Source organism: Oculina patagonica, chromosome 5, assembly GCF_052425735.1.
Source record: "Oculina patagonica isolate OP01 chromosome 5, crgOcupat, whole genome shotgun sequence".
Classification (NCBI taxonomy): Eukaryota; Metazoa; Cnidaria; class Anthozoa; order Scleractinia; family Oculinidae; genus Oculina; species Oculina patagonica.
Window position 1 is genome coordinate 26,172,534 of NC_135762.1, and position 18,547 is coordinate 26,191,080.

General features: G+C 37.8%; 2 protein-coding genes across 3 annotated transcripts in view; one reads left to right on the forward strand and one right to left on the reverse strand.

Moving 5' to 3' along the window:
* The first annotated feature begins 584 nt into the window (after nt 1-584).
* The window catches only part of LOC144653604 (NTF2-related export protein 2-like), a 218,990-nt gene continuing 201,027 nt past the window's right edge, over nt 585-18,547 (forward strand). Inside the window, exons 1-4 of one of the 2 annotated variants that reach the window (XR_013570766.1) lie at nt 585-630; nt 708-794; nt 901-1,048; nt 2,543-3,001. Coding sequence is in view for 1 of the 2 variants with exons in the window: in XM_078513643.1 (XP_078369769.1) it covers nt 613-630; nt 708-794; nt 901-1,048; nt 2,543-2,703 (414 nt within the window). In the remaining variant the exon portion in view is untranslated. Of the gene's footprint in view, nt 631-707; nt 795-900; nt 1,049-2,542; nt 3,066-18,547 lie in introns of those variants that run through there. The other variant, XM_078513643.1, reaches the window with a different exon arrangement.
* LOC144653569 (uncharacterized) lies at nt 3,758-16,687 on the reverse strand. Its single transcript, XM_078513602.1, has 12 exons — nt 16,642-16,687; nt 16,521-16,569; nt 14,938-15,028; nt 14,607-14,676; nt 13,421-13,491; nt 13,263-13,316; nt 11,772-11,815; nt 10,711-10,931; nt 9,699-9,795; nt 7,187-7,294; nt 6,249-6,339; nt 3,758-5,480 (listed from the first exon to the last, which is right to left on the reverse strand). The coding sequence occupies exons 1-12, from the start codon at nt 16,662-16,664 to the stop codon at nt 5,170-5,172; spliced, it is 1,230 nt and encodes a 409-aa protein (XP_078369728.1). The 5' UTR covers nt 16,665-16,687; the 3' UTR covers nt 3,758-5,169.

Sequence of the window (18,547 nt, forward strand, 5' to 3'; positions counted from 1 at the left end):
ATGACCAGTACTGTTAACAAAAAGTTCAAACTCTGCATTGCTGGCCTCGTAAATGTCCATATAAAAAGAATCAACTTCCACTTCTCTTGCTGGTCCTTCCCCGTCCACTGGAAGAAAGGGTTTATCAGTACCCATTGTAAATCGTCCACCTTTCACAAAAGCCATTTGATTCGTCCTTTTGAAAGGTGATTTCAATTTGATTTCGTCGTCTTTGTTTCCTCTGTTTAGTGACGTTGCTTCTTTATTTAAAGCATTATTTCGCTTTAACGCAGAACATCCACAAGTTTTCTTGCTCTCAAAGTGAATAGAGTTCGAATTAAGTCCAGAATTGAATAAACGAATACTATAGCCAAAACTTGGGCAAGTTTCTTGACTGGTTAACACCAATGCAGCTCCCATTTGCAGCCATATTAAAAGTTCTATCCACATGCTGCCAGTTGTAGGGATATATGAAACAAAAAAGAAAAGATTTGACAAATGTATAAAAGTTTTAGAACATAAACATTCTGTTTTGATCACATGCTTCTCAGAAGCTCTCGTGCTTGGTAACCGCGGTCGCTTATGAGCCGTCATTTTTTTGCAGCGGTATATGCCATATCTATAGAAAACAAAATGGCGGCCAGAGTCGGAGTAAGTTGTCTTTATAGAATTTGAGCTTTTATCTTTATCAAGCTCAATCTGCTGAACTTTTTTTACCTCCCAACTAGGATTTAAGAAACGCAATCGATCAAGCAACTCAAGCAGGCGAGGAATTTAGCAACGTTTACTACGAAACATTCGACAAAAGACGACATGTGAGTTCGTTTTACACCATAAGAAATTCGAAACGTTGCGATTTTTTCCTTCTTTGTAGATAGCTAGGTCTTATTTTTTCTCCGTCTGATCATATTTTGTTTGTAGCTCATGTCAAAATTGTATTCGGAGAACACGACAATAATATGGAATGGAAATCTAGTGAATGGTGGATCAGCCAAAGTGACGGAATTCTTCAATGGCCTTCCTGCCACTGAACACACCCTTCATTCTCTCGACTGCCAGCCAGTATCAGGTATTTAGAAAAGAGAATATATCTAAGAAACACTTCAGTCAAATATATCTTTCTTTGCGTGTTTCTGTTTTTGTCGTAGTTTACTAATGTACAGTAGATCGTTAAAAGCAGTGGTCTGGCATACATGTAGCTTGGACTTACATAATTAGCATCAATCAAGATAACATAATTAGCATATTTAGCATAATTTGGACTTTCATAATTACCGGTAGCATGTAACACAGTGTAAAGGTAAAGCCTGCGTCAAGAAAAGTGGCCCATACCACTGGATCATCAGGGATTATCCTGGTTTCTGTAGCATACAATTAGGAGTATTTGCTAGTCTATTGCAGGGTTATTCCTCAGCATTTACATTAATGTGCCGGTACCCATTTATATTATACAGTACACCTGGCCCTGGTTGCTCAAATGATGGATAACGCTATCCACCAGATACAAATTGTAAATCACTATCCGGTGGATAAGTGTAGCTTGTTTTGTCAGCTGGGCCCTTGGTGGAGAGGGGCATAGCATTATGCCCCTGAATTGGCACTTGAATCCACTTGTGCGCTTATGGCCACAACATCTCCCATTACATACTGTCTTGTGGTTCTTTATTAAATAATATCAATGCCAATGATAACCTTAAATTTGAAGGTTATCCTTGGCATTGATATCCCTGCCTCCTTTACTTTTTTTTAATCAAGGAAAAGTTGAAATTCCAATCCTTATTATTACAGTCTATGAAATCTGATTTCTGAAACCCTCAGTTTCTCAAACCTCCCTGTAACTCGAACCAAAAGTTATTTTCCCTCGGATTTGCTTCACTAAGAAAACTGGGATTCCACTATAGTCTTGTGCGGGCAAAAAACAATATCTAATGCTTGATTTGCTCAGTTGTGTAATGTGAGGATTTCATTTAAGGAGAAGTTCACTTCAGAATGGCCATTTATTTTTTTTACGCCAATAAAAAGTTTATACAAAGATATGTTATTCACCAAAATTTCAGCCTCCTACGTGCACAATAACCCTACAAAATCTTTCTTAAAACTCGACAACTGAATGCCGCCATCTTGGAGCTGGTAATGTATGCGTGACATCAAAGAGCTCAGCCTGAAGTTTGGCGGGAAAATTTAAATACTCAAAACTCCTTGTTTTTCTCGTAGTGACTTTTGTTTGTCAAAATGCCTGTTTGTGCATTTCCATGTTGCTCAAACAGAGCTCCAAGAAATACAGAAAACAAGGAGTTTTGACTTTTAAAATTTCCCGCCAAACTTTAGGCTGAGCTCTTTGACGGCACGCATACATTACCAGCTCCAAGATGGCGGCGTTCAGTTGTCGAGTTTTGGGAAAGATTTCGTAGGGTTATAGCGCACGTTGGAGGCTGAAATTTTGGTGAATAACATATCTCTGTATAAACTTTTTATTGGCGTAAAGAAAATAAATGGCCATTCTAGAGTGAGCTTCTCCTTTAAATATCAATTATATATATTCAATATCTATTTTGATCCTCAGATCAGGCAATTCCTGGACAGACTACAGTTCTGGTGGTAACTGAAGGAACAGTCAAGTATGATGGCCACCAAGCAAAACAATTTTCTCAGAACTTTTTGTTGACTGCTGAGGGTGGAAAGGTGTGGAAGGTTGCAAGCGACTGCTTCAGATTTATCGGATGAAGGCCAAATAATCTATGCGTACATGCCCCTCAAACTTGAAACAAACCTTTATAAACCGTGTATATAATTACTGTTGCCTAAAATAGTGCGCATGTAAAAGATTGTGGGATGAAAACATCTCGCCAACATCCAGGAATTGAAGGAACAGCCACCTCCTTGGCTTCCAGTATTATTATTATAACAGTGTGAAGACCAGAAAAAAAGTGATCACAAGCCAGTGGAAGTTTGATAAGATTGTACATGTACTGAACATAGCTGAAACACTGTTATTATATGTGCAATACATTACAGCGTACATGTGTATATACAGGTTTAGCCCAAAATTTCAAGATGACATTGGACAAACCTAGTTACTGTCATGTTTGCATTTAATGAGCCTTACTCAAGTCAGTGATGTTCTAAATTCACTGTGCTTAATCTCGTAATTTATTTGAAATCACTCTTGAGAATAAAAGGTGGATCAAAACTTCTGCAGGCCCTGGGTCAGGTTGTTCAAAGGTGATTGACCTTAACCCAGGATTAAATTTCCTTATCATGGGAGAACAACTAGGGCCTGTGTTCTATCCACACAGCCAACAACAAACACCTTTAAAGTGTATATGACATGAAAAATATTTTCTGCTTATTTGAAAGGCCTTTCGAAATACAGAAGAATAGCGTTTTTCTTTTCGAAATATCTTTTTCGTTTTAGAGATATTGACGTTTTTGTATTATGCAAATTAGATCAGTGATGACGTCACAAGATTTGACTCAAAAAATGGTAAAATTCTGAATAAACAATATCTCTAAAACTATTGAAGCAGTGTTCTTGAAACTTGGCACCACAAATGTGCATCACAAAAGAAACAAAAATATTATTAATGTTACTCTTAGTATTGTTGCCATAGCAACTCTTTCAGCTCCAGTCTCTCTCTGTCAAAAAGACAAATATCCCCATATCTGACCTCTAAAGTGAGACAAAGGGTCCTGCTTAGAACAGACATAGTTCCCATATTGCCCAAATTCCCACCATTGGTTTGGCTGCACTAGATGGTTCTTGGTTTACGACAAAAACTGGGAATTTCAGTTTTTTATTGAGACAGCACCAGCGGCAAAACTGTTGTCATGGCAACAGCCCTAAGAGTATCATTTTGTTTCTTTTGTGATGCACATTTGTGGTGCCAAGTTTCAAGAACTCTGCTTTAATAGTTTTGGAGATATTGTTTATTCAGCATTTTACCATTTTTTAGAGTCAAATCTTGTGACGTCATCACTGATCTCATTTGCATAATACAAAAACGTCAATATCTCTAAAACGAAAAAGATATTTCGAAAAGAAAAACGCCATTCTTGAAACTTCTGTATTTCGAAAGGCCTTTCAAATAAGCAGAAAATATTTTTCATGTCATATACACTTTAAATATCTAAACAAAGTGCACTTTACTTTTTGTTAGTAAGCTGGTTGTTGCAAATGCACTAATAATTTATTAACAAATGCCACTTTTCAAAATAATTTACATGTAACTCCATGTAGACAGTTCTGCACTATTTAAGCTGCAAAACACAGTAACTGGTTTACGGTAAGCACTTTTTAAAAAAAACATTTAGAACTGACTAAAATCATGTTCCTATTGAAAACTTCTATGGAGCCAAACAAATTTCTCCATCTGAATGCAAGTTCGAGATTTATCTCTGCTAACCAGGCCAGCCCACTTATCTGGCTGGCTTGCCTCCATACAAAGAAGTTCTTTGTTTTTGTACAATTTTGTATCAGTCCTGGAATAGCTTTGCCCAGTCTAAAATGTCAGTTTGACTCCCAAGTCTCCTGTGTGTTATGACACCTTTTCAGAGATGATCAAGTGCTAATTCTCACAACTTGCCTGCTTGAAATTCTTGTAAAAAGGAACTGAGAAGTTGGAAATTAATCACTGTTGTGGACTAAGCTATTACTACGAAAATCACTAAACTGTGGAATAGGCCCAAATGTTTTTGTAGCTGTCCCGCCCACTTTCCTCTGAAAATTCCAACCATCGCCTTGTGGCGTATAATTCACAGCTTGCTGATTACATCACGATGGTTGTTAAATAAAGCCTCAAATAAACAGTCGGTAAAAGAGAAACTCAATAAAAGCTCGGTTAAACAAAGTGCTTGCAATTTTCCTTAAAAGGTCATGTCAAAATTTGGCACTAATTTTATGTTTTGGTGCAAAAAAAAAAATTAAATTAAGCCGAGATTTTTTTTCAAGCACAGTTCAAACAAACGATCGTAAACAACAGTGTCAGCAAGGAGGCCCAGCACGTGAGCCACAGCAATTTCTGGAATTTGTCAACGAAAGTGGGTGGGGCAGCAATATAAAAATTCCTGCCCGTTCCACAGTTCGGTGATTTTTGTAGTACAACAAAGCAACATTTCTTCTCTTGTCCTTATCACATTGTACACAACTACTTGTACTGTGACTCTGCGTAATTTTAGTCATCTCCAACCAGTCTATTTTTGCCATTCTTTCCATTCCATTCCATCTGGAGGTTTACAGTCAACATGCTTTTGTTTAACTTCATCCCAGTTAGTACTCAAGACTGTCCCGCCTGATTCAACAAACGATTTATTCATTGCTCTTCGCACTTCCTCGTTGCCATCACCATAAATCTGTTGAAATAATTGATTGAGAGCAGCTTCTCCTTCGAGTTTTTCATCCTTCTCGTCCTTTGCAATTTGTGCCGCAACTTTGTCCCAGTCTTTTCCAACATGTCGGGATGAAGGATATTTATGCACAGGGTCATCTGAAGCTTTTGGTTTTTCTAAAATAAAATAGTTAGCTTGGTGTTAATCTTTATGTAAACAAGTAGTACATAGTCTAAGACTACTGGTCCGCTTGTCTCCAGAGACCAACCTTGTGTACCACAAGTGTTGGATCACTGAGGTGGGGAGAAATAAGAACTTTCCTCCCGTTACCACCATGCCTTACGCAGTGCTGACGAGTCCCAAAGAGGACGAAACAGCTGTCCACTGCTAGGCTGGTGTGTTACCTCAGTCTGGAGATGAGCAAAGTGCACATACCTAAGCGTAGTGAGCCCAGTTCACTAGTAAACATAATTAATTTCATTTTCATTTACACTTTTACATGTATTGTGTAGCATGGTACTGAGTGTACATGTATCTTGTCTTTGGGAGGTAAGATGATGTACATGTAACAACCCCACCACTGATCATGTGATGTGCTGCCACGACCCCTAAGATTTGAAATGGAGTTGACTTTGTTAAAGGAGCTACGTCACAGACAACAATTTTGAAAAAATTGGCAACGTTTTTCAAATTTGTCGTTTCGAAATATTTATTAGTCGAAACCATTCTTGGTTATTTTCTCCTTTTTTCACTCCTTTGTTGTTTTTTCTATGTTACAAAACTATTATTTTGAAGTTTCCTTCAATTTGAAAGGAATCATTGCTCTTTTAATGATTTTTGCTAAGGTCTTACTTTAGAGAACTTTTCACCTTGACGGACGCACTAGGCAAACTTTTAATCATAATTAGATGGTAATTATACTCTGCAGTTGTTGATGCACTAACCTTTTGTCGGAAATGGTTTTACAGCAATGTCATCAGCGGCTTCCAGTGATGACCATCTTATTCCTTCAGCTTTTTTCATCTTCAGTTCAATCTGCAAGTCAGAGCATATCTCAAAATATCAAATCTCCTTCATGTTAACCATAATTTTCTTTTTGTAATATTATGTTCCGATAATATCAACTTACATTTTTTTGACCCGCAATGACACTGAAATTATCACTGCAGTTCTGCTTTTCCAGGATGAACCGCATTATAATAAATTGTAGAAATTATTTGGAGGGTTATAAAATACTGAAATAAACCCCTTTCTGTCTTGCTGGTATATTGGAGGATAATGTCATTGGCTGAAAGATTCTGTCCTCAAAATTTAACAGTTTCCCTCAAAGCTTTCCTTCTAGGTCATTTTTCGGGACCGTCTTTCAGCCTTGAGCATTATTCTCCATTACAATCATTTCATCGGGCATTGTGGCGTATTTTGCGGGCTAAAATGGAGAATTCAGCGGGCTAAAATAGAAACAAGAAAAAAACGAAGCCAGCCAATCAGAACTGAAAACCATTCAACTGTTCACGCCGTTTTCTTGCTGGCTGGCACAAGCTGGCATAATTTCAAGCTTCGTTTAATTTGAGTCGAGACGCTTCAAAACTGTTTTTGAGCTTTATAACGATAAAATGTTTGAAGGACTGAAAGGGAAAGCAAATTTTCAGTCTTCTCAGCTAGATGAAGAGGAATTACAGAAACTCAAAGAAGAATCCAGGCGGCAAAGTGAATGTAAGTTTGTCTTCGTCAAGCGAAACTCGCTCAGTTGAATTTCAGGCATATTCCAAACAGTAATGTACAGGTGTATTGCGGGTTTGATCACCCTTCATACAAGTATAAAGAAAGTTTGGTACATCAGTAACATCACATGACACTTTACTAGTTGTTTCGTTGTTTATACCTTGGTAGACATGACTCTTGTTTTACACTGTGCAGGAACTATAGAATGAGCAAGATCCAGTTCTAAGCTGAAGTCACTGCCACTTGGAAGCTTCACTGTAGCACTCAACTGAAATTAAAATGCAACCAAAAAAGTTTGCATGTACTTAAATTAAAGGCGCGTACGTAAAAACGGCCCCTTGAATTTCTGGCTAAATCGAACATTATCAAAACAGCTCCAAATTTCGCATGCAGGTTTGTTTACGTGTGATAAACACTGTCCTGTGTTTCATTTTGCTGGTCTTTCCTTCGTTTTCGAAAAATAACACTTGCAAAAGACAAGGTTTTTGCTGGCAGCGTCTTTAGGACTATTCTTTTACAAACGATAAACAAACGAAACATTTTGTTCCTCAAAACAATGAAACCAGCTAAAGTTTTGGGATTACAGGCCTAAATTTAGGGTTAAGGGCTTAACCCTAACGAAAAAGCTAACCCCAAGGCTAAGGGTTGGGGTTAGCGTTTCAAGTTAAGTTTAGGATCAGAGTCAGCCTTAACACTTAGATCACGCTTTTCGTGCAGTAAGCTTTCACGCCAGTTTGCTTGCGGCTAGTTTTTACTGCAGTCTGCGTGCGGTTAGCTGCTTTTTGTTGTTTCGGGCAAGACTATTTTGGCATATACTAAAACCCGAAACAACGAAACGAAACCACCGAAACGAAACGACCGAAACCACCGAAACGAGCAAAACGAAACCGCCGAAACAACCGAAACGGCCGAAACGAGCGAAACGAAACGAAATCACCGAAACAAGCAAAACTTCAAGATTTTCGCCACTTACCGTACTATACACCCCGTTTAGCCTACTATACACTCTGATTAGCCTACTATAAACCCCGGTTAGCCTACTATACACTCCTGTTAGCCTACTACACACTCCGGTTAGCCTACGTTTCACTTAGGTTAGCCTACTATGCACTCCGGTTAGCCTGTTTACGGTTAGCTCTCAATAATTGTAATGGGTTTTGCTTGTTTCGGTGATTTCGTCTCGTTTCGCTCGTTTCGGCCGTTTCGGTTGTTTCGGCGGTTTCGTTTCGGTCGTTTCGGTGGTTTCGCTCGTTTCGGTCGTTTCGTTTCGGTGGTTTCGTTTCGTTGTTTCGGGTTTTAGTACATGCCGACTATTTTAATCTGTTACCGTTAGCTGTAATTTGAGGTGAAAGTGAAATAAAGATTGGTTGTTGTGATAGACTGATTGATTGAATACGTTTGCTGGTGTTTTCACTTTATACTAGTGTTGCTTTCAGTTAAGTGCTGCTGGCTTGCTCTTACTTCTATCTCCACTCCTTACATCATCACACATCTACAAAACGCCGCGAAAACAAGATAAACTTCTAAGGTTTTCATTCACACGAATCGATTGATTGATCGATGACTATTTAATGAGGCACAGAAAAAAATTTTGCAAGGGAAGGTGCCCTGCGAAACATCTAAAGAATTTTTTAAAGTCTAAAACCAGCTCGCTTCTCAGCAACTTTGTCACTGTAGCACCCAAGCGGACACTGCAAAACTCACGCTGATATAGTTCCTGACAAGCAATCTGTGTTTTAGACTTTATAACCACTTGGCTCCGCCGGCCTTTGTCAGACAACTTTCAATCTTTGAGCGCCAAAAAGCACTATTGTACAAAACAAAGGCCGAACATCTCTCATTTCTTCGAGAAATGCTGTGAGACTTACAGGTGTTTAGACTTAATGATGTCCTTCAACCACCAAGCGGACGCACTCGTGCTAAAACTATAAACAGCTTCGTTTTATTTTCAAAGCCGCCATTTTGCTCAATTTGAATTCTTCCACCTCTAACATGTGACCTTACGTCACAATGCAGTATCCAGCCCTACTCCACTCAAATCAACAAGGAAACATGGCGGCAGCGAGTCAAGACAGGCTTTTAAAATGGTTTCTCGCCTTCCGTAGACGCTTAGAAAACCCTACAAGGAAAGATGTACACCCGATGCGTTGGAAAACTCAGACTGCTGGCTGACTGGGAGAACGTAAGCTTGCAAAATGCCTTTTTTGCAGAAATTATTTCTGAAAAATGAAGAAAAGACCAGCGAAATGAAACACAGGACAGTGTTTAGCACATGTAAACAAACCCACATGTGAAATTTGGAGCTGTTTTGATAATGTTTGATTTAGCCAGAAATTCAAGGGGTCGTTTTTACGTAGTTACGCACCTTCAATTTATGTTTATCACAACAATAATCACTAACTGTTAAATAACTAATGATTTTTGACTATTAATAAACCCAAGCTATGAAAACTCATCATGAGTTCTTGTAGCTCAGTGGATAGAGCACCTACCTGGTGTTTGGAAGGTCAAGGGCTTCAATTCCCGTTGGGGACTCAGTTTTTTTTTTTGTCCCAACCCCGCGACATGCTGAATATTAATTTTAATCTTTCTCAAACCCAAATATTATTTTTTTCTATGAGCAAATAGTCAACAAGGCAGCTGAGTTCTCATTGTTTTTGTAGACAACTTACTGTTTTGTCACCATACTCCACATTGACATTCTCCTGTTTTGTGTTCTTGATCATTAACGTTACAACAACATGGGTTTCTGTTTGGTACCAATCATATCTGTAACAACAATAATAATATCACTGAATGATGAATTAATTGACTGACTGACTGACTGACTGACTGACTAAATAATCGAAAAAAAAAAAATCAAATAAATGGAAAAGTGGAAGAATTAATGAACCCTCACTGCACTTAAGATGACCTGTTTTAAAACATCTTCATGCACACATTTAGTGTATTGTCAAGTTTTCATTAATAAGGAATAAATTTGTTTCCAAAATGGTACGTTAACTTGTTTTTTGTTTCACCTTACTACATTAAGATAAGTTTCCACAATATTGTTATTTTATTTTTTATCTGCAACTCAATTTTTTCTCTTCCTTTTTAAACTTTGTCCAATAGTATTCCAGGGCTCGAGACTAACGGTAGCCAACTAGCCAAAGGCTAGTAAAAATGCAGTTTTGGCTAGTAGCTTTTGGCCTTTCACTAGCCAAAATGGCTAGTGAAAAAATCAGACATTAGTGGCAAGAAACCCCCCTCCTCCTTAAAAGAAGAACTATGCTTAAAAATTGTGGCTAGTAGAAAATAAGTTTTGGCTAGTGAAATCAAAGCTGTCACTAGCCACTTGGCTAGTTAGCAAAAAAGTTAGTCTCGAGCCCTGAGTATTCCCACATTCCTCCAAAAATACAGTAATGTAGCAGCTCTCGTAATGTTGTAATTCTACTGGTCCTCAAGTTTTGCAGTTGTTGTTAAAGTAGTTTTTCTGTTGTTTGTTCTGTTGTTCTCTCAAAGGTAACTGAGCCATTCATGTGAGTTGCTAGCCAACCCCAAAAATAATTACACCCAATAACAAGACCATTTAATTTCTAGTAAAACATAAGTTCAGGGTTTCCAAAACTTCTACATAATTTATGGTAATTTTACAAAATTAATTATGTATACTAAATTGAGTATATAAGTGCATTATTTTACCGTGGTTTGGGGGCTGCTGGTTTCGGCTGGGGTTGTTCCTGATGAGGCTGGCTGAGAGTTGCAGAAGAGACTGATGCAGTTGGATCTGTAACAGACGCTGACTCAGCAGCAGTGGCAGATGCCTCAGTCACGGGGGTCTGTTCATTAGCTTTGCTAGCTGCATCAGCATTCTCGTTTTTCTCTGGTCGTGAATCTTCACCACTTGCCATACCAACCACAACCTACAACAATTACCAATACATGTAAAATGCAGGAATTGAAAAATCTTGAATTCCATCTTGCTCTTCACAAAAACAGCTCCCAAATTTTGCTTGAGCAGCCCAGTTACATGCATGACTTTGAGTAAATTTATTTTTTTAATTTGAAAATCATGATTTAGCTGGCAGATGACTTGCCTGGGCCAGGCCCTTAACCATCAGGCAAGTGAGCATAAGCTACTAATCAAGAAGAAAAATCTATTACTGGTAATTATCTTGTCTTGGATGACCAAAAGTGAAGCCCTGTAAAACAGTTTCAGTAATAATAATAAAGTATTATTTCGTTTGTCTCACGATGTAGTCACGTGTGATGGAGATCGCAACGTTTCGACTGCATACTGCTAGTCTTCATCAGGCGTTAAGGTCGACTGGTTGTGCATTAGCTTATAAAGCACACGGCTGCACTGTGATTGGTTGGTTTTCAACAGCTCTGATTGGTGCATTTCAGGGCATTCTTACTTTTGTCATGAATAATTCATGACAAAAGTTAGAATGCCCTGAGCATCACTGATCACATTCTTAACTGCATGTCCTTCAAAACACCGTGTTTTGGTTGGGAAATTTTCACATTAGTTGTATTTAATTTATTTTTTATTTGTATCAAGTTTATATGGTCGTAATATACAAGGCACAACGGAAAATAAAAAACTAATTAATCATTAAAACTAGTTTGACAAAAACAAACAAAATAGCACAAAACTAATACTTACTATTTATAACAATCTATACTACATGTACAATATTATAATACTTAATATTTATAACAATCTACCATATAATAGTGTGAAACTATACACCATTTACCGCTTCAGTTGAATTTGCTCCAAGTTGTGCTTCATTTACTGCCACTAGTGAAAAGTAAAGATAAATTGTTTTGATTGTTTGTTTGTTCATTTGCTTTGCATAAATTTACAACCTTTGGGTACTTCTTTATAAAGTTCATCACCAACATCAATAGAATACAGAGAGTGATTTGGTCTGACTGAAAAGTACAATTACTTTCATTAAGTAAACATAAGTCTAGATAGGATAGAACTGAAGTACTTGAAATGATCTAATACCGTCGCTGCATCTAAGCGTGAACACGAGCCGCCAAAACATGATCTAATTGGGTATCAAACATGGCATGTTTCGTCATGAAACATTGAAGTTTAGCAGACCGTAACGGCAACTTTCACGCTCAAAATGCTCACCATAAACGCTGAGAACAGGCAAAACTTTGCACCAGAAGTGATTCAAGTGAACCTGCAAATGCATATCGACACAGATCAGGATCAATTTGTCGAAGGAAGTCTTGATATCCAATCTTTCCGCCATTTCGACTGTTCCAAAACTGGAATGTGTTGAAGTTTCGGCGCGAAAGTTGCCGTTACGGTCTGCTAAACTTCAAACGTTTGATGACCAATCATGCCACGTTTGATACCCAATTAGATCATGTTTCGGCGGCACGTGTTCACGCTTAGATGCAAGCGACGGTATTTACATCCATTTTTTGTTAACTGCCAAAAAAGTGGCATAGTTTTACCATTTATGGAAGGGCATCTCAAAATTTGATATGTAATTATGTAGATTATGCAATTTTGACTATGTATCGGAGTTTAACACTGCCTAAAATTAAAGATAAAGTCATGAAATATAAAATATCTCCTTCAAAAGCAAAGCGTGTCCCCTAACATTATGCACCAGGCTATCAATGTTAAGCTGCAGGTGGGGGGGGGGGGGGGGAAGAAGGCCAGGCATAGGAGGGGCATTTGAACTTAACTGAGATTTTCTGTTCAAATGCCCCACACCAGGCATTTGTGGATGGTCAAATAAGTCACTAAACTTCAATAAAATTATGTTAATAAAAACGGTCAAAAGTCCCCACCAAGGGCAAACAATTGCTGTCAAATCCCCTGTCTATGCCCAGCCTCCCCCACCCTGCAGCTTAACATTGATAGGTGCATTAATTATAAGGTCTCTCTTATTTTTATTTTAGAAGTCCTTATCCAGTACCTACATGACTGTAGTCAATGAACTTATACAGTACCGCTCAGAAATAAGTGTCCCAAAATATACGCGAAAAACGCCTATGCTTTTTCAGATACGCGCTTCTGCGTATGCCTATGTGCGTCTGCGTATGTGCGTATACTCTGAATTCGCGTATGATCTTTAGTATGTATGAGCTAGCTTATTGTTTTTTCTTTTGTCCATAGTTGATTGTTCTTTTCTGAGCGGTACTGTATATAAAGCATTACTTAACCACTAGCTGCCAATAAGCTTAAAGAGAATTTGAATAAAACATTGAACACTCACAGTCAAGCTCGGCATCACACTTTCTAATCCACATCTTTAATTCTTTATTTTCTCCTGCAAGAGAAAGGCATGACAGAAATAAAAAGCTTCAATTATCAGCCTGTGTTAGGCTGTAATATCCAAACTGAAAAGAAGAGGAAAGTATTTATTTTGCTTACTGTCGAGTTTTAATGCATCTGAAAATGCTTCTTTTGCTGCTGTGAAATTTTCAAGGTAAAAAAATGCCATTCTGTAAATGAATAAGACCAATTAAAATATCATTATTTACATTCTTGAATTGGAGACACAGCTTATTACTCTACCTTGCGCATCCTTTCTGCGCATAAGTTTTTGCGTCATTTAGCGCGCGCACACAGAACACTACGAGATTCCCTTCAGGCTAAGCTCGGTAGGGAAATAAATGGTCGTTTTCTCTTGAACGAGCACGGTGACCCCCATTTTTTAATGCATTAATTTAAATGTCAAACTGTTGTCTACAATATATCGCGATTTAAAAAAAAGTTTAAAATTCTACATTGAGATATTTTAATTTTAATGCTGTAAAAAACACGTTTTTAGGTAGTGCCGTTAACGTGCGCACAGAGCAAAATCTTAAATTTCTTTCATTATCTTAATTCCTGTACAATAAGAATAGTTTTTAATATAAGATAAAAGTCCTTTTTGTTGAACTAGACTAGTTCTTTAATGCAAAATGATTTTTTTCTGGCAACAATAGCGATCCCCATTTGGATTACTAGGGTTCCTAATATCTACCTCGCGGGTCGTATATTTACTAAAATGCCCATCCATTTTACACAAAAACTAGCGCGGTGACCCCCATTTTTTATTTCATTTTTTAATGCTCATAACATAATTGTAACCTGGACCAAGTTTCAGAAAATTTTTAATACTCCTTCTATTTCAGTGGAATCACCTTAAATAATTTATTACTGAGCCATTGGAGTCACAGTTTATTACACAATTTATTACTGAGCCATTCTCGACCCCATAACCCTTTTTATTTCCCGTAGCTGGCGGGACCTTGGCACAAGAAACTAGACTAAGGGCTATGCGGACATAGGATTTTTGAATTGATTGGCTGTTTGAAAACAAAGAAATCTTGAACGGAAATCAAAAATGACTTCTCTAAGTCTCTCCCACACAGTATAAATTATAGAAACATCATGACCACATACATGAAGACTGGAAGTCCTAGAATCTAAGACTGGAAATCCTGTATCTCCAGAGCCCTTCATTTTTTGTGCCTAGGCCCTGCTGCCTAAGAGAGACGAAAAGGGCTATGTGGACGAGAATGTAATTGAGCTAAATATGTGAGAGGAATATAATATTCTGATTTTTCCATACCCTTTTCTTGTGTGTGCCTTACAATTTTCAGGCTGTAAACTGACAGCTGACGAGGCATCTGCAGCAGCAGCTGTTAAAAAAATAGACAAAAGCAATTCAGGTTCTAATATTATTTTAATCAATTATAATTAATTATTACTTACTGGTAATAATAATTATAATTAAAATCCAAAAATAAAATTATTAGTTATTAATTTCAGTTAGATCATAGCTTCCATTACTCAGTGATAGTGAGGAGTGATCAGGGGAGAGGGAGCCCATGCCAACTTCATGGTTGTATGAGGTCAATCGCAACAAAGAGTGGTCAGCTAGTAGTAGCCCTGGTGATTACCTTGATAATTTGTAAGCTTCATGAAAGCTGCTGCCCTTTTCAAGTAGATCTCAGCATCATATGCATTCAGTTCTATTGCATCTGAGTATTTCTGAAAAACAGATGTCTGCAATTTAGGTAATGTGATATAGTATTTTAATTTATTGCTGACTTTAATTATCACCCTCTCTCTGTGACCATTCTATAGGCAGGTATAACATGCAGACTGCTGTGAAAACATATTGCTAGTTTTCACTGTTACGCAATCAAAAAATAAATTCGAAACCATTCAACTACAGAAGCTATTTATCTTCTATATTAAAGAAGATAAATAGATAAACAGGTTTCAGGTCTGTGGGGTGTACCGTTCTCGAGTTATTTGTGAACCTTTCCACGCAAATTTATAAGCTTAGTATGGAGATGCCATAACTGTGTCCTTCTGGGGGACACAAATATGGCCGCCGTAATGTCAGAGAAACCATCTGGAACTCCATTCTGTTTACAACAGCAGCAATCTTTCGCTCATGAGCTAGTACAGTTTCACATAAACACCACTTATTATATCTGAAATGTTCAATCTGCTGAAAATGGAAAGAAAAGGCCTTTTTTCAAACAAAACAGCTTTGTCACAGCACTCAGCTTGATGTCACATACAACGGAGAACTCAAATATTCAAAATGCTCTGTTTAAAAAACGAATGACACTATCGATCTGTAAATTTGCAAAAAGATATATTTTTAGTTTATCTTAGAATTTTATGTAACATGAAAACCAAGAATAAGTCTTGGAAAGTCTCAGATTTCACTGATTTATTGAATGAATCAAGGTAGGTTAATGCACCTATCTGTTTCAATGTTAAGCTGCTGGGGGGGGGGGGGGGGAAGGCCGGGCATAGGCAGGGGAGTTGACAGCAATTGTTTGCCCGTAGTGGGGACTTTTGACCATTTTAATGGACTTTCTTACAACACCCTGCGGCTAAACATTGATACCTGCATAAGTTACATAGTGCTTGAACTTATGCCAGTTTCTGTAGCATTAAGAAACTGAAAACATTCTACTCCTTGCTGGATGGGATGCTTGTCCATCGCAGGGTTTCCCCTAAGTATTAAATTTGCCAGAACCCATTCATACACCTGGAAGATGCAATTCGAGAGTAAAGTGTCTTGCCCAAGAACACAACACTGTCAATGGGTTGAATGCAGTCCCCTAAATCAAGGGTCCAGCTCGCTAACCATCAGGCTACTGCACCTCCCATATTAATTAATCAGCATCATTTAATTTATTTTTATTGATTGTATTGATTGGCAATCAATGATTGATTGTTGCTGATCGATACTGCTGGGATAACGGCTTATCACATATATAGCTCTGCATGTCCTGCTTGTGGATGTCATTATTAAAATGAAGGTTACAAAAGATGTGTATGCAAACCGTCAATTACTATTCACTGATTACTTATCATAAGCATTTGCAGTGCAACGCATTTGAAAGAAACCTAGTTTAAGCACAAGAATAGTAAACCGAATGCTTTTGAAAATTGGTACATGAAACTGACATGTACAAATTATCTTCGAAGAGTTTGAGGCGCATAAACTTGTACCTACCTTGACGGCAAGTTCGTAATCGTCGTCAACAAAAGCCTCATTTCCCTCCCTACAAATAATTCATAAATTTGTAACAAATCAATTGCATTTAACGACATCAATTGCAGGAAGACACACATACCTGACAAGGTCAGTGGCCGCCATTTTGTGCGTTATACCATGTAACCGAGCCTTCTGCCTTGGTATCCAAGCCAGTTTATATTCGCATGCAACGCGTGCTGAGTGTAGACCTTCACACGCGCGCGTTTAATGAAACTGATTGAGAAATGCTGTCAGTTCAGTTAGTCATTCTAACCAGCTTTATAGAGGGGGGTAAATAGGTTCGCGGATCGACGGATTTAGCCTTAAAAAGCGCACAGATTGTGGATTTTTGCAAAATCTTGAGCAGATTCGCGGATTTCAAAAATACAGCGGATTGCGGATTAGCTGAGAATTTTGGGGCGGATTTCGGTCTCTTCATGTCAGGAAGTTCGGATTGTGGATACCAAATGGCGTTCGGATCACTTTGTTCGGTGGTAGGTATGTTGGCGGAAATAGGTAAGGTAAGGTAAAGTCTTTATTTAACGAGGGTAGCACTAAAATAGCATAAAAACACTAACAAACCAGTGGCCCTCAATAATTATTTACAATAAAATATAAAAATACTCAGAACAATACGAATATTAAAACTATGGATGAAATGTCGCAAAAGCAAGCAATGAAAAGAAACTTCTTAAAAAATTGACATGAAAACAACATTTACTGTCCGTTGGAGTGAAACTATACCACACAAAGTTTTCAAGTAATGTGGATTCGGACTTGAACGAAAATAGTGACGGATTGACGGATTTAGCCAAAAAATAGCACGGATCAGCGCATTTGCGTACCCCTATTCACCCCGCTCTTTATAGGACCAAAAGAAATGCTAAAACAAACCTGCTGCAGTATAAAAATGGTGATTTTCCGCTAAATTGTAGCGTGTAATGTCTATGTTGTAGTTTATAATGATTTCAGGTCAAAATTTCAAACTAGTTTTATCTTCCTTTCAGTTCTCGATCCGCTAACCAGCTGTTTGAAATCATTTTGATCTGAAACAGTTTTTGAACTACAACATCTACATGGCCGAGTCATAGTCCGGGAAAAATGAATCATCAAAACAAATTTAACTGAAATTATTTGTTTTTCGTGGCTGCCTCTTTCTTCTTTCAAATGATAGAATTTGTAATCACAAACTGGTCTGTCAATGTACAGAAGATTCCGAGAATTCTCTCGGTTATGGTATAAATAGAAATAGCTTTCAACACTCAGAATATCGCTTGTTTTCTCAAATGTGCTACAAGCCTAGCAAAAACGTTTGGGGTACTTTCTCTTTCTTTATGAAAACAGCAATATAATTTACACAAACAACCTCCCTCCTCCACCCCCTTCCCAAATAATGTTGAGTGAAGATATAGGCCTTTTAAAAACCATACCTATTTAAAGCTTTAACTTACGCACAATTAATTTCCAGTTTCATTTCTTGCTATCACGAGCACTATTTCTTTACAGGATAGTGTGAGAGTGGGAAATTTAGAATGACAGTAAGCCACCCCTTCTCACGTACCTTTAGGGCAAGTTAAAAAAACAAAAACAAATGTTTCTCGTCCGGAATTCTATAAAAAATAGATCGGGCGGGCGCTATTTTTGTTATTTTTTATTTATTATTTTGTTGCATTCCTTACCTGTGTTGTTAGAATATCGATGTTTTTCCCTCCATCGTCAAATCCTCCGGAAGCGACCTATCCAGTATGGACCTAGCGGACCAAGGCTTTAAAATTTTGGCCTGAGTTCGTGCCATGCTACAGAATTTTCAATTACGTACAAAGTGGAAGTAACGCCTGTTGGGTTTTGTTCGTTCCAACGTTTTCAAAACCAATAATAAAAAGAAAGAAACGCGGCCCCAGAAAATGAAGCGTGCGGAAACGAGAAACATTTGTATGTTTTTACTTGGCCTTATCCGTCGGATAATATTAAGACTACCTCTATTGTTTTAAAGGGTAAACGCATTT

Bases quoted from the DNA above. Each gene is read 5' to 3' on its own strand.
- LOC144653569 (XM_078513602.1), bottom strand. From the start codon at position 16,664: ATGGCGGCCACTGACCTTGTCAG. The intron at 15,029-16,520 runs GTAGGTACAAGT...TCTGTTTTTCAG, and splicing joins ATTACGAACTTGCCGTCAAG to AAATACTCAGATGCAATAGA. The intron at 9,796-10,710 runs GTAAAATAATGC...TTGTTGTTACAG, and splicing joins CCAGCAGCCCCCAAACCACG to ATATGATTGGTACCAAACAG.